This window comes from Astyanax mexicanus, chromosome 15, assembly GCF_023375975.1.
Source record: "Astyanax mexicanus isolate ESR-SI-001 chromosome 15, AstMex3_surface, whole genome shotgun sequence".
NCBI lineage: Eukaryota > Metazoa > Chordata > Actinopteri > Characiformes > Acestrorhamphidae > Astyanax > Astyanax mexicanus.
The window spans coordinates 15,340,804-15,367,971 of record NC_064422.1 but is presented as its reverse complement, the minus strand read 5'-3'; the positions used below and the strand labels follow the sequence as shown (position 1 = coordinate 15,367,971).

General features: G+C 39.4%; 1 protein-coding gene across 3 annotated transcripts; it reads left to right on the top strand.

Annotated features, from left to right (window-relative positions):
- The first annotated feature begins 38 nt into the window (after positions 1-38).
- On the top strand, positions 39-22,803 carry lrrc20 (leucine rich repeat containing 20). Of its 3 annotated transcripts, none has more exons than XM_022669056.2 (5): positions 39-170; positions 2,942-3,031; positions 9,653-9,802; positions 13,886-14,053; positions 21,920-22,803. In XM_022669056.2, exons 2-5 carry the CDS (start codon positions 2,962-2,964, stop codon positions 22,033-22,035), a joined length of 504 nt encoding a protein of 167 aa, XP_022524777.2. In that variant the 5' UTR covers positions 39-170; positions 2,942-2,961; the 3' UTR covers positions 22,036-22,803. The 3 variants fall into 3 exon arrangements, with proteins under 3 accessions (XP_022524777.2, XP_022524775.2, XP_049321019.1); XM_022669054.2 differs by having other exon boundaries at positions 55-198; XM_049465062.1 differs by lacking the exon at positions 39-170 and adding an exon at positions 536-590.
- Positions 22,804-27,168: the final 4,365 nt, after the last annotated feature.

Below are 27,168 nucleotides of genomic sequence, written 5' to 3'. Positions count from 1 at the left end.
GAGAAAAAATCGATACTAGCCCCCCCCTGATCCGGGTCCTTCCTGTCCGTCACACAGAGCGCATGTGTGCCGGTGTCTGTTAACAGACTCAAAGAGGAACTACAGCCCGGAATAGAGCTTTAAAAGAGTGGTTTACACTGTATTACAGTGTTTTATTCCGGAGACAGGCGGTGAGAGATCTGTTTAGTTTGCATGCAGGTTTGCAGAATCTTATTTTGTTCCATAAAGCCGCAGCAATAAGGCTGCTGAATTTCGCTACTTGTTATCTATTCTTTCCACCTTAAATGTTGCAGCTTTACATTGATTAAGGCGCCCCACGCGCCTCAGCAAAGAGTGTAACTGCTGCAGCATTTAAGGTGGAACGTAGAATTCCAAGAAAAAAACAACTTAAGCGTATTTTTACGTGTAGGTGTTAATGCAAGGATTCAAACCTATTCATAATTATACATATTGTGCAAAAATCATGAATATACGCTGTTTAACCACTTACAAAGCACACAAAGCAGCTGCACTGCTAAACTGAACTGTGTTTTCTAATTATAGTTCTCTTGGTTGGACTGGCCAGAGCTGAGTAGATCAGCTGTCATCAGGTACCAACCAAAGTGACATTTATACTTTCTAAAACAAGCAGACTTCAGCCCTTTCTCTGTTATAATTCTCACTGTTAGAGTATTTTTCTCTTCTTCATAAATTTAATTAGTAGGGGCGCAGTGAATATTTGTCAACTAAAATTTTTTTTACAGAATAATTAAGACAAAATGTATTTAAAATGCATAAAAAAAGTTTTGTCTTCACACACAAAAAAAGTGCATCCCTACTCAATAAGGTGACTATTGCATAGTTAGTGATATAGTATAGTCTGATGTCACAGCGTGCTTACTGTGGTTCCTATTTTTATTTAGCATGGTTGTGGTCACTGTGGTGAATAATTTATTGTTCTGTGACATTTCCTCACCAAAATGATAACACATTTTTACTATGGTGTTTTTCTTGAATGGTAGTGGTCACTATGCTGACATATGTCACAGTGTGGTTACTGTGGTTTCTGTTTTTTTGCATTGTAGTGGTCACTATGGTGACTATTTTATAGTTCTTCTGTGACATGGCATTCATTGTGGTTACTATGGTTTGTTTTTTTAACATTGGTGTAATCACTATGAAGACTACTGTATAGTTTAGTGACATGATACACTGTGATGTCACAGTGGTTACCCTGTTATTTTCTGGGATTTTTTTTTAATTCACTCTGGTGACTATTTTATTGTTCTGTGACATTGCCGTACTATTATGATGTCACATTGGTTACTATAGTCGTTTTTGCATTGTAGTGGTTACTATGGTGACTTTTTTATATGTTGGTGACATTAAAAATAAGGTTTACAGTAAGGTTTACTGTGGTTTCTCTTTTTAGCATTGTTGTGGTCACTGTGGTGAATATTTTATAGTTCTGTGACATTTCCTTACTATTATGATGTCACAGGTTACAATAGTATTTTTTTTTTTAATTGTAGATGTCACTACGGTGACCATTAATAGTTGACTTAGTTACGACATAGTTACATTGACTTTTTCATAGTTCAGTGAGATGGCACATTACAATGTCACAGGTTACTATAGTGTACTTTTTTTGCATTGTACTGGTCACTATGGTGACTGCTTCCTAGTTTGCTGACATGGTACATTATAATGTAACAGTCTGCTTACTGTGTTATCTTTCATGTGTTAGTAGTGGTCATGGCTATGGTGACTATTTTATAGTTTAGTTTAGTGACATGGTACATTATGATGTCACTGTCAGTTATTGCGGTTTCTTTTTTTTTGTTCTTCCACATTCTAGTGGTTACTACAGTGCCTGTAGGTCTGTGACACTATCCTACCATAATGATATCATATTAGGGGCTAATTACAGTCTATTTTTAGCAATGTAGTTGTCAGTCTGCAAAAATCGAAATTCGGCAAAGGTCATCTCTTTTTAATGTATTTCTTGCTAAATTTGATTTATTTATTCAGTCCACTGTAAAGTATATGAATTACGTTTATGAGTTAAATTTGTTAGTTGATAAATGAGAAGTTTTCATTGTGTTTTGTTTAGCTTTTTATTGGTGTTTATTTCAATGTATCTTTGATGCCTTGTTTGTATTGTGTTGTTTTTTCATAAATTAATTAAAATAAAATAAAAAAATATAGCATTTTAGTGGTCATATTGACAACAGTTGTCACTTCTGATTTCACTAAGGGCAATATTTTACTCTAATTGTACTTTATATATAGCTTAGTACTGCTGCAGTAGTAAGCAGGTTGTGCGTGAGCATGTGTAAAGTAGTATGCACCTTCACTTATATGACATTTAGTTTAACACAGGTGTCAAAACATTTGCACAGGATTGTATGAGTGTGTATCAGTGCTCTCTGTGAAAAAGGGCATTTTAAAACACTCTGCTTTACTTATTATAACCAAATTTAGATTTGATTATTCTATTTTTTTCTATTATTATATTCTATTTATTATTATATTATCTTTTTTTTCTGTTGTACATTTTATCTTACTTTTATCACTGGCATTTTAGCTTTTCATTTTTATTATTACATTTATCATTTTTATATTTTATTTACTTTTACTATTAAATATATATATTTTTTTTCTGGTGACTTTTTTCTGTTTGTAGTTTGGAAGTAGTGTTTTTCTTAGTGTTGTTTTTTTTTTTTTACTGTTTCTTATAGTTTTATGTTTATGCATTATTTTAATGATGACATTTTTGGTCACTTTTTCATCCCTTCTTCTGTATTATGATCGGCTACATTGTAATTGTGGGTCCACCTTTCTGTATTTTGAGTTTAAGTAGAGGTTGGTTGACTGATTGATTGATATCTGCAAGACAGCTGATACTGAAATGAAGCCTTTCTCTCTCTCTCTCTCTCTCTCTCTCTCTCTCTCTATTCAGATCTAGCAGGCAGGTGCAGGATGGCGGAAGCAGTGGCGAATGTGGCCAGGAGGATAAACGCAACAGCAGAGGAGGGCAGAGACACATTAGGTCAGATCTGTAGTGCCCACTGCATGGCCATATGCTCCGACTGTTCATCAGCAATTCAGAATTAATCACATGATATATATATATTTTTTTTATTTCTTAAGTTTGCATCTATACATTTTTAGTTATATCTGATAAAAAATCGAATTACTCAAAGACACAAAGCAAAAGAAAGGAATTGCTAATGCGCTGTATGGACCAAGGAAATGGGACACTTGCTTTTGTATTGTTTCTTCTGAAATCAAGGGTATTAAAAAGACTTTATCCTGCTTTTGTTGGAGTAACTATCTCTACTAGAAGACTTTCTACTAGATTATGGAGCATTACTGTGAGGATCTGATTGTGAAAAGTACACACAGTTCCACTGCAGCACAGATCAATACTGGGGGCTTTATACCTCTAGCCCATGCCTGGCGTTAGGCATGGAACCAACAAGTTAATTATTACTTATATACTCCAGAGAGTCCTATTCTATTGGCAGTATTTCTCTACAGGAACTAGACAAGCTGTGTGTGTGTGCATTTGCACATCTGTGTCATCAATGGGTGCAGCTTTGAATGCATTAAATAGAAAAGATCATCTGGACATAGTGGAGTGTTGTTGTAATCATATTCATTAGAAATGAAGCTATAATAATATCCAGAATTAATCTCTAATAACATTAATTTCCAGAATAAATCTCTTAATAACATTAATATCCCAAATTAACCTATAATAACATCAATATCCAAAATTAAGCTCTAATCAAATTAGGGCTGTCCCTAACGATTATTTTTTAAACGATTATTCTAACGATTATTTTTTTCGATTAGTCGACTAATCTATTCATTGAGAAACATATTTAAATAATTATTTTACGTTTTAAAGCAAACGATAAATTACTATATTTATATATAATAACAACAACAACAACAACAACAACACAAGCCTACTAAACCAAACCCCACACTTATAATCACTTACATGTACAGCACGTTGTTTAGATCTATAACGCTAAAAATGGATAAGCTCCCTTACACCACAACCGTGTGTTGCACTGTTTTCTGTGACCGCTAGATTTTGTGACCACTGGCAAGTAGTTCTCAGCAGACCGGTGCACTGGCCGATTCGAAATGTGTTCGTTTCTAATGTTTACCCCGACTGGCCAAAACGGTTCAGTTTAGGGCTGAGGGTAAGGTGTAGGTATAGAAAGCTTCCGTTTTGCCAATGAACGCTCATAACCGTGAGCACTGGTCACAAAATTCCGACGGTGACAGGAAACGGTGTGACACCGCAGCGCCGACGGCGCTAGCTAAAATAACTTAAGGCAGCTAGCTTAGCTAAACACCTGAACTTATGAATAATGCTACTGTTTCTGGAAACTGCGAAATGCCATGCACAAATATAAACCAAAAATGTATAATTTCTGCCTGTGGCAGGTTTAAAACCTTTGGTAGACAGCCTTAAGTCTTTTTAAGGACACCCGCGGAGACCCTGATGTAAACGGTAACTTACTGTGTGACCCTGTTGACATAGTGCTCCTGGATGTTTGCGCTTCAAGTGCTCCTTTTGCACGTATGGCAGAGGACCACATTGTTGCCCTTTTGCGTGAAATGCTCCCAAACTTTAGATGCCCGCTGGCGTTTTTTTGTAGCTGGAGATTGCTCTCCGGAGTCCAAGCTCTCTAGAGCTTAGATTCTCTGCCCGAACCCGACATGACCCGAGGCCCGCCCGTAAATCCGACCGGGCTCCAGAAAATAGTCCGAGATGTAGGCGTCTGTTTTTTTTATTATATTTTTATTCAAAAAAAAAAAAATAACGAAAACTGAAAGTGAAACTAAACTAATTTATTTATAAGCGCTGTTTTCACTACCGCAGTTCTACAGCGGGGGTGTTGTGCCGATTCTGTCCGCGAAGCGGGAGTCAGATTCAGCAGAGAGTCGGATTCGGCACAAACGCGGCGGCACCTCGCGGTCCGCGGTGTCAGTTGTAAGCGCTCGCGCTAGCCGCAAAATACGGCAGAAAACACTGAGGGAGCTGCAGAATTATGAATGGGACTAGAATATGAGCACGAGGAGATCAAAGAGAACCTTCACCTGTGAGTAGCTCTCACCAGAACAAGCAAATCTCTCTCTCTCTCTCTCTCTCTCTCTGTGTGTGTGTCTCTCTCTCTCTCTCTCTCTCTCTGTGTCTCTCGCACGTGAACTCCTCCGCGTTTGACTTGCAGAACTGTGTTTAGCTGTTCTTAAAAATCATTTTAATTAAATAATAGTTCTATGCTTCTATGTTACCGTGTTAATTAACATAATTCTGATCATATTTCGCTCATTAAAACAGCCCGAAAACAGCCAGTTGGAATTTTTGGGCCCGATCTAACCTCTAATGCTCTCCACAGGCGCCGCCATGTTTACGACGCGCCGACGCACGTTATGCAAATCGATGTATTTTTGTAATCGATGACGTCGATTATGTCGACGCGTCGCCCCAGCCCTAAATCAAATTAATATCCAGAATGAAGCTCTACAAATAACATTAATATCCAGAATGAAGCTCTAATAACATTAATATCCAGAATGAAGCTCTAATAACATTAATATCCAGAATGAAGCTCTAATAACATTAATATCCAGAATGAAGCTCTAATAACATTAATATCCAGAATGAAGCTCTAATAACATTAATATCCAGAATGAAGCTCTTATAACATAAATATCTAAAATGAAGCTCTAATCATTAATATCCAGAACAAATCTCTAATAACATTAATTTCCAGAATAAATCTCTTAATAACATTAATATCCCAAATTAACCTATAATAACATCAATATCCAAAATGAAGCTCTAATAAAATTAATATCCATAATGAACCTCTAAAAATAACATTAATATCCAAAATGAACCTCTAATAAAATGAATATCCAGAATGAAGCTCTAATAACATTCATATCCAGAATGAAATTATAAAAATAAAATGTATATCCAGAATGAAGCTCTACTAACATTCATATCCAGAATGAAGCTCTACTAACATTCATATCCAGAATGAAGCTCTACTAACATTCATATCCAGAATGAAGCTCTACTAACATTCATATCCAGAATGAAGCTCTACTAACATTCATATCCAGAATGAAGCTCTAATAACATTCATATCCAGAATGAAGCTCTACTAACATTCATATCCAGAATGAAGCTCTACTAACATTCATATCCAGAATGAAGCTCTAATAACATTCATATCCAGAATGAAGCTCTACTAACATTCATATCCAGAATGAAGCTCTACTAACATTCATATCCAGAATGAAGCTCTAATAACAGTCATATCCAGAATGAAGCTCTACTAACATAAACAGAACAAACCTCTCATATAATTAACATCCAAAACTTAACTTTAATAGTGTTAATAAATGTTCATGATGAATCTGTAATAACATTCATATCCTAAATTATTCTTTAAAAACATTAATATCTAGAAAGAAGCTCTAATCACATTAATATCCTAAAAAACGTTCTAAAAATAGTATTATTATCCAGAATGAAGCTCTAATAACATTAATATACAGAAGCTCTAAAACTAATATTAATATCTAGTACAAAGTTCTAATAACAATAATATCGAGAATGAATCTCTAATAACATTAATATCCAGAATATTCAGAATGAAGTTCTATTAACATTTATATCCAGAACAAAGCTCTCATAGGATTAACATACAAAACTAATCCTTAATAGTGTTAATCAATGTTCATAATGAATCTGTAATAACATTCATATCTTAAATCAAGTAGTAATAACAATAATATTCAGAATTAAGTTATACTAACATTAATATCAGAATGAAGCTCTAATAGCTTTAATTTTTAGTGTTAAAGTGTTAATTAATAAGTTCATAATGAATCTGTAATAACATTAATATCAGAATGAAGCTCTGGCAGTGTGTAACAGGGGGCGCTGTTGTGCTGGTTAAAGCTCCTGGATGATGCTGCTGCTGCTGCGGGTGATCTGATCCACATGCTAATCTCTGCCTTTAGACCGGCATTTAAAGGTCATGGAGAGGAAAACAAAGGGGTGCAGGTTTAATCAGTCTCATTGTGCAGCCAATTATCCCTTCTGCTAAGCAGACACAGATCCAGCCTTTAAATCAGCCTGCAATTTATTTGCGTCTGCAGGTCGTTAGTCATGATTGGTCACACATGATTGTGTTATTGAGGGGAAAGAGGCGGGGTGATAAACACAATACAACAATTACAGGAATTAATAATTAACCAGAGCAGCTCAGGGCTTAAGGTGATGTTGATAAAGCAGCTATGACTCAAAAACAGGAGGGCAGGAGTTAAACAACAATACAAACACAATACAAGCAAACAGCGTCACTCCATTCTACTGCTAATTACCAGACACAAAACACAACCTCCTGTTCGCTTTAAAAGGTTAAGTACTGTACAAATTAAACATGAAGTGAATCTAATTGTTTAAAAACGGTCAGTGTAAAAGAAACAGTGTTTTCATTTTGAAAATAGAATATAAGGTGAAATTTATTTATTTTTTTTCATTTGGTATGATACAAAATCTAATTTCTTTCATGTTTTAAATTTTCTTGTTTTTCATTTCTGCCCACAATCTGATTTTCAGGTAAAATGAACATTTTATCATCAAAAAATATTTTATCATCAAATAAAAGTTTACAGAGTGAGGGGCAGAAATAAAAAAAACTAGAAAGAATAATGTAGGAAAAAATAATAAAATAATTCTATTTTCGAGTTCAGCCTCAAATGATGAAAAGATTGAACTGAAAAAGTTACACTGACCAAGACAACAGACAGCCATAAAGAAATAATCAGAATGGCTCCTTTATACACTGCCTGGCCAAAAAAAAGGTCACACACACTAAGAAAAAATCCATTGATGTAATAACCTCATCTATATACAGTATATCGTCGCTGTCTAATGAAAAACACTTATCTCCAAAACTGCAACTTTACAGAAGAGAGAAAAAAACCTTCTTAAAACTTTCAATGGAAGTCAATGTAAAAAGAGTTTATTTCAGATAATTTTTAAGTATTTCTATTGGTCCATTCATCAAGACATTTGGGCACAGTGTAAGGGACAGTTTGTCTGTTCAAATTATGTAGTAAACTAAACATCGACAAAAATGAAGAAGTGTTTTTGATTGGACAGCGACTATATAAAGGTAGTCAGCTGACATCATTCTTTCAGCACATACTGTTGCTGAACCTAGACCTGACCAACTGCAGCATCAACCACACATCATTTACTTACTTAAATCCAGGTGGCGACTTTTTTTTTTGGCCAGGCAGTGTATTTTCTTATGCCATTTTCACCTCCAAAACACATTTTTCAGTCCAAAACAAAATTTGTTACATTGTGTTCTGTAGATTTAGTTCAGTCTTCACACTGCATTTTAGTAAAGAAGAACTCTAAAGCTCTATAGAACTTTACTAGATCCTCTGTCTTCATCACCTATGTGGGTGGAGTCTCCCTATGTGCATTGGAGGGGTTGTGCTGAATTCTGCCTCCCTGCCAAAATCTGACTCCTTTTATTTCTGTTTATGAATAAGGGTTAATCTACAGTTACAGTAGATACAGAATAACCAGCGCATCTGCCCAGAGTGTTGCCTGATGTGGCTGCGTGCCAAGGAGAGCCAGATTTTGGCACACCACCACTTCTTTTCAATTTGCTGCAACTTCCTAAAACTGAACTAAAAGCCTGAACCATCTAAAAAAAGTAGTATTTTCACACTGCTAAGAAACTGGACCGCGGTTCAATTTATTCAGACTGAGACCACCAATTTTGGTCAGATCAGTTTTGGTTTGCCCTCACTTTTACATCTGCCAACTTGGTTTTGATCAAACTGAAAAGTCTAAAAGTCTGGACCAAAAAAGGCAGATGTTAAAGCACCCTTTGCATTTGACTCATAATACCTTCATGGTAAGTAACTGAATATGTGTGCAAAAATTTTATGGATACTGTAGTGTCTGGCACCAATGTTAACATTATAGCAGGTCCTTCAAGTACTGTAAGTTGTAAGGTGGGCGGAGCTTGCATGGGCATGAATTAGCTTGGACGAATATGACCCTGTAACTGCTTCACTGGTGCTGAGATACTGAGGTACTGACCACTGCATACAGGGATCACCCCACAAGACCACAAGTCTGATGTTCTGAAGATGTTCTGATCCAGTTGTCTAAAATAACTTTGTACTTTCACTAAGTGCCAGAGTGTTTCAGATTCTTAGACTTAGACTTTAACACATCAACCTCAAGAACTGACCGTTCACTTGCTGCCTTGTGAATCCACCCTGTTACAGGAGCCACTAGAACTAGATCATCAATCTTCTTCACTTCACTTTATCTCTGTGATTTTAAATGTTATGGCTGATGTAAGAGTAGTGTATGATGCGGTTGAGCACTGCATTTTTATTAACCGCCACAAGACAGATGATAAAAATTCAATGTTCAGTGATCAGTGTTCCTCTGATCATCGCTTCAATGAATATGACATGATGCCTCATGGTGCACCACAGGGTTCTGTGTTAGACCCGCTTTTATTTTCTCTCTACATGCTTTCATTAAGTCACATTATTCAATATTCTGCCTCTCTCTTTCTCTCTCTTTGTATAGATCTGTCAGACTGTAAGCTCATTAGCTTCCCTGATGGAGTCTTCAAAGTGCTTCGCAGCTGTACAGACAAGATCCACAAAATCACGCTGGCTAACAACGAAGTGAAGGCCCTAACCAACAAGTTCTTCAGCACCTTCACGCAGTTACGAGGTGCGAACTCACACATCTGCACTGTTACAGTACATCTCTGCTTAATGCTGGTTACGTACACTTATCAGCAGAGCTGGGCATGGAATTTTACCTCTTATGGTGCCAACCAGATTATTATAGTACCGAGAAAATGTCTCATTCTCAGATCTCATTCAGGACCATCTTTTTACACCTATATACTGTACATTTTCAGTTTTTATCCACTTGAGAGCATGGCATGGCATAAAAGAGCATGGTTAAAAAAAGCAGTGCCTATTGTGATAATATGGTGGCAATTATGGGGGGAGTGACCACTACCTTTTGCAGCATAATGCCCCTTATGCATCCTTCCATCCATCAATAGATTTTATAACACATTTCAGCCTCTACTTAATAATAAAAAATAATAAAATAGTATAACATAAAGTATAATTTCAGCACTAATATCTCCATCTGTTAATGCACACTAATATTACAGGACTATTTAGTTGCTTGATACAAGAGGAAAATTCACATTATTCTCATTTTACATTACATACAGTATGTGTCATAGAGAGTTTATATGTGCCAAATATAATTTTCTTCCAATTATTGTCCAGTACTGGATACATAGAGTGCATCATTAGTATCACGAAAAGTAAAATTCCTTATTTTAAATTCTAATATCAGCCTAGTCCGAAACTTTTTTTAAATGTTTTTTTCGCTTTTCTGTCCAATTTTGCTATGCCGATTATACCACCCACTCAGCTGCTCAGCTGTACTCACCCTATCATTAGTAATGCCCCACCAGAAGAGGGTGAAGACTAGCACATGCCTCCTCCGATACATGTGAATCAGCCACCGCCTCTTTTCCAACTGCTGCTGATGCAGCATTGTCGAGTAGCATCACAGCACACCCGGAAGAAAAGCGCAGCAACTCGTTTCCGAATTCATCAGCTCACAGACGCCCTGTGATGATTGACATCACCCTTTGGAGTGACGTGGGGAGAGCGCCATCTACCCACCCATAGATAGCAAGGCCAATTGTGCTGTCTCAGGGCTCCGGCAGCTGATGGCAAGCTGCATGGCCGGGATTCAAACCAGCAGTCTCCTGATCATAGTTGCAGCGCCTTAGTCTGCTGGACCAGTTTGGACCCCTAGTCCAAAACATTTAAACAGGTAGAATCTAATACATATCCAATTAGCAGAAATGCAACTTATTCTGAACAGCCAGACCGGAATTCAATGTGAGTTTTATGTCAAGGAGAAGGAAAACATATGTATGAAAAACGCATGACAGCAGTGAATGAAGATTTTAGTGGTGATATTTTTAGTGCGGTAACAGACCTCATAAATATTTGGGGCAATTTCTGTCACTGTTTTAATATGTCGCAACTTAAAAAAGATTAAAATGCGGCCACAGTACATGGCTGTGGTTGAAACAAATCAAATAAGTGGGTGTGGCCAAATAACATGCCGTTTTTCCAATGAGTTGCAAAGCATTTTTGGTGATAAGCCCAGCTGAACTACTGATACTCCTTGAAAGCTCATGTGCTGTTGGAGAAGATGAAACTAAAACTTCACGTGAATATCTTTCATGCATAAGGGTAATTTTGGAGACTTTTAATTGCTGTGAGAACACAGCCATAGAGGTTCAGACGTTCTGTTTCCACCACATTCACCACCACTGTAAGATATTCTGACTGTGTAAGATTATCTAGACCAAATACCCTTTCTTACCAAACTCAACTCAAATGAGTTTGTAAAAAAAAAAAAAAAAAAATTGTATTTTTTGCACTATAAGGCACACTTAAAATCCTTAAACACTTAAAAGCTCTTTCGCCGTTCAGAGGCGAATATATTGGACTGTAGCCTGCTTCTAACCCCAGCTCGCACTGCTGGAGCAGCATTAGCATTAGTTGCTAACTGTGCTACGTGCTAGCTTTTTTGCTGTTCACAGGTGAGTATATTGGACCATAGCCTACAGGTTTACCATGTTAAAACAAGCTACGTGGGGCAAACCGCTAGTTAATATTGCCCTGGTTTCCAGAACTCTCAGTTCCTTAGTGTTCCTTGTATGCTAGTGCTAATCACGGCTAACCGCTAATGCTAATGCTGCTGCACCCAGCATTAGTGGAAATAAACTGAAGCACTTTACTCACCCAAATAAACTGCATTTAGGAGAGAAATCTGTGTAGATTAACATCCAGCGCTCGTTTGACTTAAAATGTTATTTTTTTATTTCAGTTTTGTTTACTTAGATTAGCTTTACCTAACTTAGTTAGCCTACAGCAAAACCTGCTGAATTAACAGGAAAACATGGAGATAACGCTGTTACTTACTATGAGCCTTATAATGCGGTGTGCCTTATGTATGAAAATAGACCAGAAAATAGACGTTTATTAATAGTGTGCCTTATAGTCCGGTGTGCCTTATAGTGCAAAAAATACGATATATGAAATGCAAATATGAACAAACATTTTGCAGCACATTTGCCCTGCATGTTAGAGATCTGCACATGACTGTTTTACTGATCCACGTATTAACTGGTGGGTGGGATGAAATTATCAGCGCAGTGGTTACAGTGTGTGAGTGCTGTCGCTCAGAGGGAGACGGATTCTGTGGGTTAGATTATTTTTTATGTATTTTATGTACAGAAGCGTGCAAAAACAGAATCTCTTAGAAAGGAGACAATTCATAGACAGCCTCATCCAGACTGATAAGTGCTATTTTTTAAATACAAGCAGAGACAGTAGTAGTAGAGATGGTAGAGGGACAAAAAAGGTTATTTATCTGTTATCTATTGTCTAGGTAGTTCTAATAAGCCTATCTAGTGTTTATCCTAGATCTTTTTCACATTTTGTCACCTTCCAACCACAACCTTCAATGTATTTTATTGAGATTTTAAGTGACAGACCAACACAAAGTAGCGCATCATTGTGAAGTGGAATGAAAATGATACATGGATTTCAAGATTTTAAATAAATAAAAATCTAAAAAGTGTGATGTATAAACGTTTACATCACTAAATCAATAGTTAGTAGAGACATAGGATGTATCTCTACCAGCTTTGCACATCTAGAGACTGCAAAATAGCTCAGGTTGGATGTAGAGCGTCTGTGAACAGCAATTTTCATGTCTTGCCACATAAGTTGAATGGGATTTAGGTCAGGACATTGTAACAGGAATATTTGTTGATCTAAACAATTCCACTGTAGCTCTGGCTGTATGTTTAGGGTCATTGTCTTGCTGAAAGGTGAATCTCCTTCCCAGTCTCAAGTCCAACAGGTTTTCTTCCAGAATTGACCTGTATTTGGCTCCATCCATCTTCCCATCAACTCTGACCAACTTCCCTGTCCCTGCAGAGGAAAAGCATCCCCACAGCATGATGCTGCCTCCACCATGTTTCACAGTGGGAATGGTGTGTTTAGGTTAATTATGTAAATTTTTTGCTACACATAGCAATTTGCATTTAGGCCAAAATGCTTAACTTGTTGAGGTCACGACTTTTAGTTGTCCTGTTGACATGATTCTCCCACCTGAGCTGAGTGGATTTCTGCAGCTCCTCCAGAGTGACCAGTGCTCTCCTTGATCCTTGATCTGTCAGTTTGAGTGGAAGGCCATGTTTTGGTAGGTTTGTAGTTTTTAGAATACTTTTTCATTTTTGGATGATGGATTGTACAGTGCTCCTCAGGATACTTAAAGCTTGGGATATGTTTTATAACCTAACCCTGCTTTTAACTACTTCTCCACAACTTTATTTCTGATCAGTCTGGTGAGTTTCTTGATCTTCATGATGCTGTTTGTTTACTAGTGTTCTCAGTGCCTTCACAGAAGAGACTAAATTACACACAGCTGGACTCTATAAAATATTTAAGTGACTTCTGAAGGCAGTTGATTGCTCTGGATTTTATTTAGAGGTTTCAGAGGAAGGTTAATACTTTTACACATCACACTTTTTCAGATTTTTATTTGGTTAAAATTTTGAAAACCATGTATAATTTTTGTTTTATAATTATTCATCTGTTTGAGGTAAAATACTGATGTAAGTGTGCATTAACCTATGCATGAGACACATTAGTCATCTCATTGTTAAGTTTGGTCTTTATTTGTGTGTGAGAGCAGAGCTGGACCTGCAGGGGAACGTCCTCACCAAACTCCCGGATGCAGTTGGCAACATGGAGCATCTGGTCAGCATCAACCTGTCCAACAACAAGTTCAGCGAGTTCCCCGAGCGCCTGACCGCCGTCCGAACCCTGGAGCTCATCAACCTGGAGAACAACCAGATCTCAGGTACAAATCTACAATATTCCAGCATGTTTTAGGTTAGTACATATTAGAACATATTCGTCATCGCCAACTATAAAAAAATGTCGACACAGAATTTCATCGTCAACGCATCATTAATGTGTGATGGAGAGCAACAGAGAGAGAGAGCGCGAGAGCGAGGAGAGAGAGAAAGCGCAAGAAAAAAAGGGGCAAGCGAGGAAGACACGCACACCCATAGTGAGAAATTAAGCTTTCTGATTGGCCTTACCTTATGCTTATTCGGCCAGTGAGGTTTCAGTGTGGGCGGGACTTGCAGCTCGAGACAGAGCGCGAGAGAAAAATGGTGATTTAGTGAACAGAAACAAATTACATCTGACTCCACAATACTCTAGTCTGAATATAGTGAAATAAGGACAGTTCTGCTCACTGCACAGTTTAAACACTGACTTCTATATTACCTGTGATGGGCTAAACTACTGTGTTAGGGCAATACTGTATTCTGTACACTATATTAAAATTATTATAGTAACTATATAATATACAGCTCTGGAAAAAAATAAGAGACCATTATTAGTTTCTTTAATTTGTTCTTTGAATATCTCTGGAATATAATCAAGAGGAAGATGGTCACAAGCCATCCAATCAAGCTGAACTGTTCAAATTTTTGCACCAGGAGTTCCTTTTGGCTTGTTGAGGGCTGGGTGGAGCATCTTTTGTCTTTTCCGGCCCACAAGAGTCAAAACCGTGAGAGCCCCCACACCCCCACATCCAGCGCGATGCATTGTATGACAATGCTTTATTATAATAAAAATGTAATATTTATTATTATTTTGCTGTAATAGTGTATATTTTAAATCACCAAAAATACCCTGAATTATTGTGAAATTATTTTAAGACCTTATTGTCCACCTCTACTTCCTACCAAAATAGAGACAGTAGAGACAATTATTCAGACAAAAGCAAAGAAAAACTCTTTTTAAAACCATTAATTTCAGAAGAAATAAAAAATAAGGATGTGTCCCAATACTTGCTCCCTAGTAAATAGCAGACGTTCTGCTTGGTGTGTCAGTTAATGAAGCTGTGGGATGTAGGAAGTCTTTGTTTAAGCTGTTGAATGTGCTACAAATCAGCAAACACAGAGAAAACAGGTAAACATGGTAAATAAAGAGAGTTTACGAGAACACTGGGGAGGGTGGGGGGGTCTGAGCTGACAACTCTGGAGGGGGTAAATGGCCATAGGGGAGAGCAGCTGTGATAAACACACACACACACACACACACACACACACACACACACACACACACACACAACAGCTTTGTAATTGGATGTTTAGCCGGAGAAGCTCTGTAGGAGATGGGTGGAAGCTTTATTAGCTTTAGTAGCCGTCAGACTTTCATCACATTAGGCTGTGAGGTCAGCATGTGATAACAAAGTGAGAAAAACAGAGTCTCAGGATGGCCTGGCGTGTGTGTTTGCGTGTGCGTGTGTCCTGAATGCAAAGTGTATTTCTTATAATAAAAAGACTCTATGCATGCCTGTATTTGTTTTTATACAGCAGTAGATAACTCGAGGGCAGTCTGTCATTAATGAATTAATGACAGATTAAGATTAATGAGGAAATGTTGAAACCAAACCAAAATAGTTCAGAGTGTTTGCAGTGTGAAAGCACTTTTATGGATGGCTCAGATTTTCAGACAATACAGGAAGTTGCAGGTGTATCTCACAGCAGTATTATACAACAGATTACACTGGTGATTCTGTATCTACTGTGACTGTAAATTAACCTTTATTATTAACAGAACTAAAATAAATCTGTGAAGCATATGTCACGCTTATTCTGCTGCGGCATGTGTGCAGCCTGCGCTTGAAGGGAGTCGCATTCTGGCATGGAAGCAAAATTCTGGGCTCGCAAAGGAGCTTTAAGACAAGGTGCCACACTAATAATAAACTAGCATAATACTATTACACCATTTTACAGTTAAATTAACTTTCTATTATTAAGAACAGACATTGGGCTTCCAAAATAAAAATATTTTAATATCCTAAATAACTAAAACAAATAAAGTACAACCACCCTGCGACTCAGTGGGTTCTGAGAAAAGTGCACTAAATATTAAACAGACCTTTATATAAAAAAAATAAAGTAACAACAAATAGATTAAAGTAACATTTACATTAATTAATTTTTTTAACTCTACATATAACACAAAGGCACTTGCAGATTCTTATTTCTGATCATAAATGTAAATGCTGTAAAACACGTTTTACATACACATTATCTCAAAAACACAAGTGTCCATATGATGAAAAACACAGATGGCTCTTGCTAGAATTGTATATTTTAATGTTCAAAGTTCAAGTTCAAAGAGTTTATTGTCATGTGCACAGTAAGAAACAAGTTTCCTCGTACAATGAAATTCTTTCTTTGCCCCTCGCCAAGTATGCCGCATAAAGATAAAAATAGAAAATATACAATAAAGAAAGAATAAAAAACAAAATATAAATATTAATTAGTGTTAACTTTACATCCATGATGGAAATATATACATGAAAGCAGTAATGGGGTATGGATATTATTTACAAGTAAGTACATGTTATCTACAGCAGTGGAATATGAAAAAAGTGCAAAAGGTTCAGTAGTGCAATTATAAAATGTTGCAAAGTAAAGTAAGCATGTGTCTCTGAGAAATGTCCTTGACATGTAAACGTGTAGAGAGTAATGTGAATGGTTATTTCTGAGGTAGGTTCAAGAGCCTGGTAGCAGTGGGGAAGAATGAGTTCTTTAGCCTGGTGGTTTTGCATTTCACACTTCTGTACCTCCGGCCTGAAGGCAGAAGAGTGAACAGTCCTTGCTGGGGGTGGGTAGAGTCTTTGAGGATGGAGGCAGCTCTCCTGAGGACTCTCTGGTGGTAGATGCTCTGCAGAGAGGGCAGTGGAGTTCTGATGATCTTCTCCGCAGTCTTTACCACTCTCTGCAGGCGTGCACGGTCCGTCGCAGTAGTGTTGCCGTACCACACGGTGATACAGTTGGTCAAGAGGCTCTCAATAACACAGCTGTAGAAGTTGCAGAGTATCTTGGGAGACATCCTGAACTTCCTCAGCCTCCTCAGGAAGTACAGCCGCTGTTGAGCCTTTTTGACCAGCTGTGTGGTGTTCAATGTCCAAGTGAAGTTCTCACTGATGTGGATGCCCAGGTATTTAAAACTGTTCACCCTCTCCACTTCAAGCTCCCGGATGAACAGTGGCTGATGAGGTCTCCTCTCCCTCCTCATATCCACTATCAGCTCCTTCGTCTTGTCTGTGTTGAGGGCGAGGTTGTTGTCCTCACACCATAACACCAGTCTTGTCACCTCCCTCCTGTAAGCCGCTTCATCTCCGCCACTGATACGTCCTATCACTGCGGTGTCATCTGCAAACTTCAGGATGATGTTGTCCTTATGGGAAGCGACACAGTCGTGGGTGAACAGGGTGTAGAGGATAGGGCTGAGGACACATCCCTGTGGGGTGCCTGTGTAAGTGGTGATACTGGCTGAAGTCCTGTCTCCAATCCTGACAGACTGAGGCCTGCCAGTCAGGAAATCCAACAGCCAGCTGCAAAGGGTCGGGTGCAGGCCGAGTACATACAGTTTGTTTGTGAGTTTGTGAGGAATGACCGTGTTAAAGGCAGAACTGTAGTCCACAAAGAGCATCCTGATGTAGGAGTCTTTGTTTTCCAGGTGGGAGAGAGAGTAGTGGAGGGCAGCAGCGATAGCGTCTGAGGTGGATCTGTTGGGACGGTAGGCATACTGCAGGGGGTCCAAAGTGTCCGGTATGCTGCACTGGATGTGATCCAGAACCACTCTCTCAAAGCACTTCATAATGATCGGAGTGAGTGCTACTGGCCTGTAATCATTCAGGCAGGTTGGGGGGCTCCTCTTGGGGAGGGGGACAATAGTTGTGTTCTTGTAGCAAGTGGGAACAATACTCTGGCTGAGGGAAAGATAAAAAATGGAGCTGAAAATGTTAGCCAGTTCGTTAGCACATGCTCTGAGGGCCCTTCCAGGAATGTTGTCTGGTCCTGCCGCCTTGCGGGGGTTGATCTTCCTCAGAGCTCTGTATACCTGGCCTGATGATACTGTCAGAGGGGGGGAGGGGGGTGTGGAGGGCTGTGTGTGCCTCTCGGTGGTAGTGCTGGGAGTTTCAAAGCGGGTGTAAAAGGTGTTGAGGTCATCTGGTAGGGTGTCTGCAGTGCTCAAGGTGCTGGTGGTAGTCTTGTAGTCTGTGATGTGCTGCAGGCCTTGCCACATCTGCCTGGAGTCAGCAATGGAGTAGAAGCCATCCAGTTTCTCCCTGTACTGCCTCTTAGCTGCTGTGATGGCCTTCCTCAGTCTGTACTTTGCGGCTTTGTACTCAGTCTCATTGCCTGATTTAAATGCAAGAGAGCGAGCACGCAGCATGCGTCGTACATGGCTGTTGATCCAGGGCTTCTGATTGGGGAATCTCTTCACTTGTATGGTGGGCACGATGTTATCCACACAAGTGCTGATGTAGCCGGACACATGCTCAGCATAGTCCTCTATGCAGACAGAGGAGTCCTCCATTGTGGCTGCAGCTTTAAACACATCCCAGTCTGTTGTAGCAAAACAGTCCTGCAGGATGCCCTCAGTCTCCAGAGACCACAGTTTAACTGTTTTGGTAACAGGGTTTGCCTGTTTGAGTCTCTGTCTGTAGGCTGGGTAAAGGAACACTGAGATGTGGTCTGACTGTCCGAAGTGGGGGCGAGGTCCGGCTCTGAATGCACCACGTACATTGCTGTACACATGGTCAAGGGTGTTCTTGTCGCGGGTGGGAATGTCCACGTGTTGATAGTGTTTGTGAAACACAGTCCGTAAGTTGCACTGATTAAAATCCCCTGCAGTGATGATGACGGCATCAGGGTGAGCCGTTTCCAGCATGCTGATGACGTCATGGAGTTTGCCGAGCGCTGCCGTAGAGTTAGCCCGCGGAGGGATGTAAACAGCGGCTAAAAACACAGCAGTAAATTCCCGTGGTAGATAATAGGGACGGCATTTCAGCAGTATGAACTCCACGTCTGGTGAGCAGTGCTTATAAGCGGTCTGTATGTCTCCACACCACGCGTTGTTTACAAACACACACACACCTCCCCCTTTAGCCTTACCGGAGGCTGCAGTCCGATCTCCTCTGTGTACGGAGTGAGTCTCTAGCTGAATAGCGCTGTCCGGAACTTTATCTGAGAGCCAGGTCTCGGTGAAAATAAGAGCGCAGCACTCTCTTAATTCCCGCTGTGATGTAATCCTCGCTCTCAGCTCGTCCAATTTGTTTTCCAAAGACCGCACGTTAGCTAACAGGAGGCTGGGCAGCGGTGGTCGGCTAGCGCGAGCCTTTAGCTTAGCATGTAGCCCTCCTCTCTTGCCTCGCCTGCGTCGCCGCCTCCGAAGCGCTCTCCTTGGGTCAGCGCACTCGCTTGGGGTCGGCGCCGCTGGGTCTTCCTGGCGGCGCCGGTGGCTGTGGGAGCGAACAATGGGTTGCAGCTCCGGTGGAATAAAGCCAGTAAATCCAAAATTACTGTGTGATGCGATGTCCAACAGAGTTTGTCTGTCATATACTAGCAGTGCACGACATTTGTGTACTGCTAAGAGAGCGTAAAAAGTCCAAAAAAGAAGATAAAAACGGCAAACTCGAGCAGAGCGAGCAAACACGTCCGCCTCGGGGGGCGCCATGATGCATGAATCTGTAACTGTCATGTAACTGTCAGACACTCGAATACGTTTGCCAGCTAACACATCTCCACACACTCTCCGCTGTGAACGTGCGCGCGCGCGTGTGTGTGTGTTTGGAGGCACAGTCACTGGTGCAGCTCTGCGTGCACTACACTCATTAACCGGCGAGAAAGCAGCACTAGAAATCTAGCGCTCTAATCTGAACAAACTCGCACGGAGACCCGATGGCTGTTATCGACGTCGCAAAAATGAGCGCGGTTAAAAAATTATCGTACGATAAGTCGATAACTTAATTATCGCGACAGGCCTAGGCACAGCACCTGAAAAGACATTTCGCTAAACTGAGTCGTTCTGACGTTCTACAGACCAAACATTGTCAAGTATAGGGAGGGTCCGCCCACACAGGTGATGAAAGATTATAACAGGGTGTAACAATTTGTTCAGCTGCTAGCTATAATGCAGTGTGAAACCAAAACTAACTGGACTGAATGAACACAATATAGCACACACAACAATCTTGCGAAAATGCAGTGGAATCAGTGTAGTAGAGACAGTGCAGTGTAGGTTAAGCTCTATCCAGACGGGATTCGTTTCTCAGGGAGACATCTGTGAATATTATTTTACACTTCTACTCAGTGATAAAATATTTGCATCTGGACTGCAATTGAAAAAAAAACAGGAGGGCCAGTGAGTTTTTAGGCTTTCTTGGTCACATGACAGTTCAGCGTTCAGTAGCTCCTCCATTTCCACTCAGTGTTGTGTTTACGTGGATCTCTGAGGAAACGCACGCGAAAAAAGGGTAATTAAAGTGCATGGCAGTGAACAAATAGAAATTTTATTAAACGTAAGGTTACAAAACTCGGAGGACCGGAGGACCACGGAGTTCAGCAAAAAACATTTTTTAGAGGACGTCTGAGAAAAACACATACATGGTCGGTCCAAACGGGAATAAAATCACAGAAGACCCAAACCCCACCCCCCCCATAAAAGGGAAAATTACCCCAGGATCCCTGGAAAAATGAATCCCATCCGGATAGAGCTTAAGGCAAACTTCAGCCACAATACTGAAACCGGCTCCAAGCAGGTGATTTCAATGTTCTGGCCGAGCGTTGTAATGTATACAGTATACAGTATATATACAGTATACGCACAGTGCGTGCTGTTGTGTTCTATACCCGACAACCCGTGGAGTGGAAATGGGTACCAGTAAGCAGGTTCAGAGGCTAAAACCTACACAGATTACTGTGACACACAGCCCAGCTCAAAGAAGAAAATAATGACACCAGCTTCCAGTGTTTTAGGTTAGCATGTTTCCTTAATACCTGTTAATACATACATCCTGATCATGTTATGAGTTATTACAGAAAATATAAACCTTAATGCTCCTTTAAAATTAAAAACAGATATATAGTGCTGTTGAAAACGGCAAATCAAATTTAAAAGCAGAGTTTAGTTCAGAGTATTTTACTTACTTGCTTTCACTTTTAGTAAAATGAAATTTAAAGCAAAGACAATTAGATATTCTACAAAAAGATAAAATATAAAGATAAAAATATAAAAAAAATACATTATATTTCATTACAAGAAATAAAAACGGATGTTCAATATTGGGGCTTTAATATACCTTTTTTTTCCACATTTCCGTGTTAATGTTGAAGCATTTATAGCAGAGTTAAGCCAGTTGTGTTCTAATCAATGACTGAGCCTGGAAATATATCTGAGGGAAATAGGAATGGGCAGTAGGCTCAGCCACTGATTAGAACACAACCTATATTTTCTGTAGGTTTTCAAGGCAATAGCGTGAAAACTGGTGCAGGCAGAGATTTAATAACACTACTATTCTGAGCAGTACATGATGATGCTGCAACTGTGAAAAATATCTATTGCGATTTAATGACATTTTACACAGTTGTGAAGCAGTGGTGGCAATAATTAAACACTGCATGTATCTGTAATAAAAAAAATCAATGCAGGAAGCATTGATTTGAATGGCATCTAGTGTGTGAGAACTACAGTATATGTACATATCTGTAGTCATATCTCACATTGAGTGCTGATGCAAGCAGTTTCAAGACTTGTTGATTTTCACACATACAGAATCAATATATATATATTAATTATTTACCTCTCTCTCTCTTTCTCACTCTCTCTATCTGTCTCTCTCTTTCAGAGTTGCCGTTGGAGCGTCTGTGTGAGATGCCAGCTTTGCGCACTGTGGATCTGAGGAGTAACCCCGTCAACCTGTCGTCCAATCAGAGCCCACAGAACTTCACTATACTCACATAGAACACACAAACACACAGTCGCACTCTGGTCATGGACACTGACTTGCCACTTTATTAGAAACGTTATCATATGCTGTAGATAATGAACTCTGACATCCCAAAATTCATGTCACAGGATATATATTTGAAGACCATGACTTCTGCCATGTCCCTAGTTGCTAGTTGTCTGTTTGCATGGACAAGCATGGCCTGACTGCACTGTCCACTGTGGGTGGTAATGCCCTCTATGGCGCATTCCCGGTACACATGTGACGCTGTGGATCGAGGAATTTAACAGAAGAACTCTGGTGTGAAATGGACTTTGGGTGTATTAAAATGTGATAAAAAAAAAAAAGTATTTACCTTTCTTTAATAGCTCACCTTCATCTGAGATCCAGTATTTGCCCGAACAGGCTTTTAGAATGGATGATACAGAGCATGCCTTGCGCCTGCAGATAAATAGCTTTTTACACCAGGCTTAAAGTAGCTCCACACTTCATTGGTAGAATCCGGAGAGCCCTGACATTTAAAACGAGGCATTAAGAACTTTAAAATTGCACAAGAAGCTTATTAAAAACCACTGTTTACATCCCGTAGCGAAGATAAATCTCCGTGCACCTCCATCCTAAATTTAAATCACAATAAGTCAATATTAGAATATAAAGAACCAACAACAAATTGCATAAACATTGCTCAAAATGTTTTACTATTCATGCTCGACGGTTGACTTATTGTGACTTAAGCTTAAGATGGTGGAGCCCGTAGATTTACCTACTCTATGGGTTGTAAACAGTGTTTTTAAATAAGCTTCTTGTGCAGTTTTAAAGTTCTAAATACCTCTTTTTAAATGTCAGGGCTCTCTGGATTTTACCAGTGAAGTGTGGAGCTATTTTGAGCCTGAATAATGGTGGAAAAAGCTTTCATCTGCAGGCACCAGGAATGTATCCCCGTATCCCTGCATCATCCAATTTAAAAGCCTGTTTGGGCAAAGTGCACAAAATTTTTGTTTCTCAGATAGCTGCGGGAGAGTGAAGGTGGGCTATTTATCAAAGGTAAGTACTTTTTATCACGTTTTAATACACTCAAAGTCAATTTAATTTTTTTTTTAAATATCAGCAGATCTTTGGAAATGGAATGTCCCATTAATCAGCACCCACTGTCTAGACCTCGCCTAGACTCTAGACCTCGCCTCGACTTCCATAATTCCCTTTGCCTTGCTATGAGCACACTGGCCACTGTTCAGCCTCACTTACATGATACAACCTCACAACTTATACAGGCTATAAGTGGATAGCTATTTTCAAGCTGTTCCCTGAGGGAACTCTTCATGATCAGTATTGTTGCTGTATTGCTGCACTTTGTCAGCCTCCTTCTTTTTCTCATTCATCACTGGGCAGTTTCTGACCATAGAACCACTACTGTGCAGATATTATTGGATATTGGGGTGTGGTGTTGATGTGTATGTGCTGCTGAAACAAGTCAGATGTTGCTTGGGTTGACAGTAAGTCCAACACCTACAAATATCTGGACAAGAGCAGCTATGAGGTCAGAAACTGACCCCTAATTAAGGTCTAAAGGGCTCAGTGGCTCAGCAGATGGGCTCGGCTGTGTAACTGTACATAAGTAAAAAGAACAAAGGGGTTTTAATGAGGTGGCCAGTGAGTGGAATCACAAAGTTGGATGTTTCTAATGAAGTGGCCATTGAATAAAAACACAAGGTTAGGGTTATCAATAAGCTGACCAGTGTGTAGAAGTACAAGGTAGTTTGTTTAAAATAAATTGTTCAATGAGTGGAAGCACAGGGTAGGGGGTTCTAATAAAGTGTCCAGTAAGTAGAGTAGTATTGAAGGTACAGGGTTCATACAGTCATGAAAAACCTGGAAAAGTCAATTTTGAAAAAAAAAATGCAGTTTCAAGGCCTGGATAAGTTTTGGAAAAATAAAAATACCCAGAAAGTTTTGGAAAAGTCATTGATTTCCGTTTATCGATGGAGAAAATCTATTTTGAGCTGACAGAGTTAATTAAGTAATTTATCTCTACACAATAAAGCTATCAGGATCTGATACACATTTTATTAAAGAATATTAAAGATTGTGTGTCAACATTTTATCTGATTAATTTTAGACCTACTATAATCAATTGCGATCATAGTTTTAGTTGATTTTTGGTTTAACTGTCTATATCTGCACTGATGTATTAAAAATCGCATGGTCATTGACATTTGCCTTGAAGGCATGGAAAAGTCCTGGAAAATCATTAAAATTTATTGGTTAAAAAGTGTATGAACCCTGAAGTAATAGGGAATAGAAGCACAATGTAGGAGTTTCTAATGAAGTGGCAACTCTCAAGCTCATTTATTTATACTCACACACGCACAAACACACACACACTTTCACTTGCCATAGACAGTTACTACGATGCCTTAACTGAAAGCTGAAAGTTTGTTTGGCTGCTAAAATTGACATCAATTTACACATTTAGAGCATTTTCACACCTGTAGTTGGTTTCTCTGGTCCGGATCAGGAGATGAGTTTTTGTTTCTCCCTCTGTTTGGTTTGGTTTCACACAGGCATAAACCTTATTGCATCAAAATGCGCACCAATAAACCATGCAAGCACATTGTCTCCTCTGATTGGTCAGAGCTGTCTGGTGCGGGAGCAAGAAAGTAAATATAGTGAGAAGATTCTGTGTTCCAGCACGTATATCTGTGCAGTTTAGAGCTGCTTTAACACAGAACGCTGTAATGCTTTTAAACACAGTGTTTTTAATAGGGCGTTATCTGGCTAATATATCAGATTAAACTGCGCCTTATCAGCAGTTTAGGTCAAATAAAAGGAGTATATTTAATAGCTGGGTCGGATCGAGACCAGATCATGTTCTCACCATAAGCAAACCGCTCCAGAGTTAGTTTGGGATAGTAATCGCAATCTTAATTTAACCGCACTAAGGGGGTCTGTTTTAACCGGACCAAGTAGTGCTAGTGTGAAAACACCCATAGACAAAACTCACTTCTCCAGTTCACTTCAGATTCCAGATCTACACCAGTCTAAAACCATGCATGAGCGTGTATCAAACTGCTACTCTTATATACTGTAAGTGAGCTCAAAATAGGCCACGGATTTGCATATTTTACATCATAACAGTGTTTCTCAAGATCTAGAGATATTTGCCTTTGTGACAACATAAAAATATTGTTTATTAGGATTTTTTAATTTTGTATATGCCTGTGTATACAGACGCCTGTACTATCCAGCATTACAGTGGAAGTAATGAGGGAGGAGTGCGCCATGCACCCCCCCACCCCTCAGAAAGAGCGTGATCAGTTGTGCTCTCTCGGACTCCGTCTGCTGTCAGATTATGTTTTCAGCCTCCTAATCTGCCGAGCCATTTAAGAGCGCAACACCAACCCATACGCGAGTTTCTTGAGGGCTGTTGTGGCATCTGCCGTTAACATTTGATCCAATTTGCGGCACGGTGGCTTAGTGGTTAGCACGTTCGTCTCCCAGCACTGGGGTCTTGGGTTCAAGTCCCTATCTGGGTGGAGTTTCCATGTTCTCCCTGTGTCTGCGTGGGTTTCCTCCGGGGACTCTGGTTTCCTCCCACAGTCCAAAAACATGGAGATCAGGTAAATTGGATACTCCAAATTGCTCTGGTAAATTGAATACTCCAAATTGATCTGGTGTGTATGTGTAAAAGTGTGTGGTATGTATGTAACTTTGTGTGTGTAAGTGTGTGTGTAAATGTATGTATGACTGTGCCCAGATATGGATTGGCAATCTGTCCTGGGTAAATGCTGTAGTGCCCGATGCAGTCCTCCAGGTGGACGGTTGTTTCCGGTTGAGAGTACGCTGTGCGCTATTGGCTGCCGCTTCTCACCGGTGTGTGGATGAGTGTTAATGTGTAATGAGCTTGTGTGTAAAAAACATGTCACTTGTACAGTGTCCTTGGGTTTCTAGAAAGGCGCTATATAAGTGAACTTCATTCAAAGATAATTTTTTTATAATTGCTTTGGAGTTAGTTGTGCAACTCAGACTTGCAATTTTATTGAAGTTTGGTAGTGCTTAGCAACTGACTTATAGCATACAACCTACCCCAGAAATAATAACAGAAGGTACTTGACGCGTTTCGTTTCAGAGATGCATTATTTTTAGAGCTGTCAATGTTTCGTTTTTTTTTTTTAAAACAGATTAATCATGTCACCACGTTTGGGCGCAACCTCCTACCGTTAATTCACACATTTTACAGAGCCTGGTGACATAATAGCAATTTTTCAGCTGTATTTAACAATGGAAACATGACGTTGTTTACTACTGCTGTTCACTACTTCTAGTTCAGAAAGGAAATCATTTTATTTTTTTCCATTTATGCTGATGTACCGTATTTTTCGCAGTATAAGGCGCACTTAAAATCCTTTCATTTTCCTTAACATCATCCGTGCGCATTAAACTCCAGTGCGCTTTAGATAGATAGATAGATAGATAGATAGATAGATAGATAGATAGATAGATAGATAGATAGATAGATAGATAGATAGATAGATAGATAGATAGATAGATAGATAGATACTTTATTGATCCCCGAGGGGAAATTTTGGACATCCAGCAGCGGGTATACACAGTACACAAAAGTAACTAGGAAGGATAAGATAAAACAAAACTTATAAAAATACCAGTCAGGTTGTAAAGACCACTAAAGCCACGCCGCTTAAGTGTAGCATTATACAGGAGTTTTAGTGAAGTTTCTCCAGCACCAAGGCTGGAGCAGTGATAGCATTAGCCACTAACAGTGCTAGATTTTTCGCCATTTAGAGACAAGTATATCAGACTGTAGCCTGCTGCTAACCCTGGCTAGCAATGCTGAAGCAGCTAAGCACCGCGCTAAGCACTAGCTTTTTGGCCTTTCAGAAGCAAGTATATCGGTCTGTAGTCTGCGTGTTTACAATGTTAAAACAAGCTACGTAGGACAAACCGCTAGCTTACTACTGCTAACTGCGCCTAGGTAACAATAAAGATGTTTTTACCTTCTATTACTTTTGTACTTCACTATTGTAAGTCGCTTTGGACAAAAGCGTCTGCCAAATGTAATGTAATGTAATGTAATGCTAATGCTGCTGTCCCCAGCCTTATTGGAAATCTGTGTAGATTAACATCCAGCA

Bases quoted from the DNA above. Each gene is read 5' to 3' on its own strand.
- lrrc20 (XM_022669056.2), top strand. From the start codon at position 2,962: ATGGCGGAAGCAGTGGCGAATGTGGCCAGGAGGATAAACGCAACAGCA. The intron at 9,803-13,885 runs GTGCGAACTCAC...GTGTGAGAGCAG, and splicing joins CACCTTCACGCAGTTACGAG to AGCTGGACCTGCAGGGGAAC. The intron at 14,054-21,919 runs GTACAAATCTAC...TCTCTCTTTCAG, and splicing joins GGAGAACAACCAGATCTCAG to AGTTGCCGTTGGAGCGTCTG.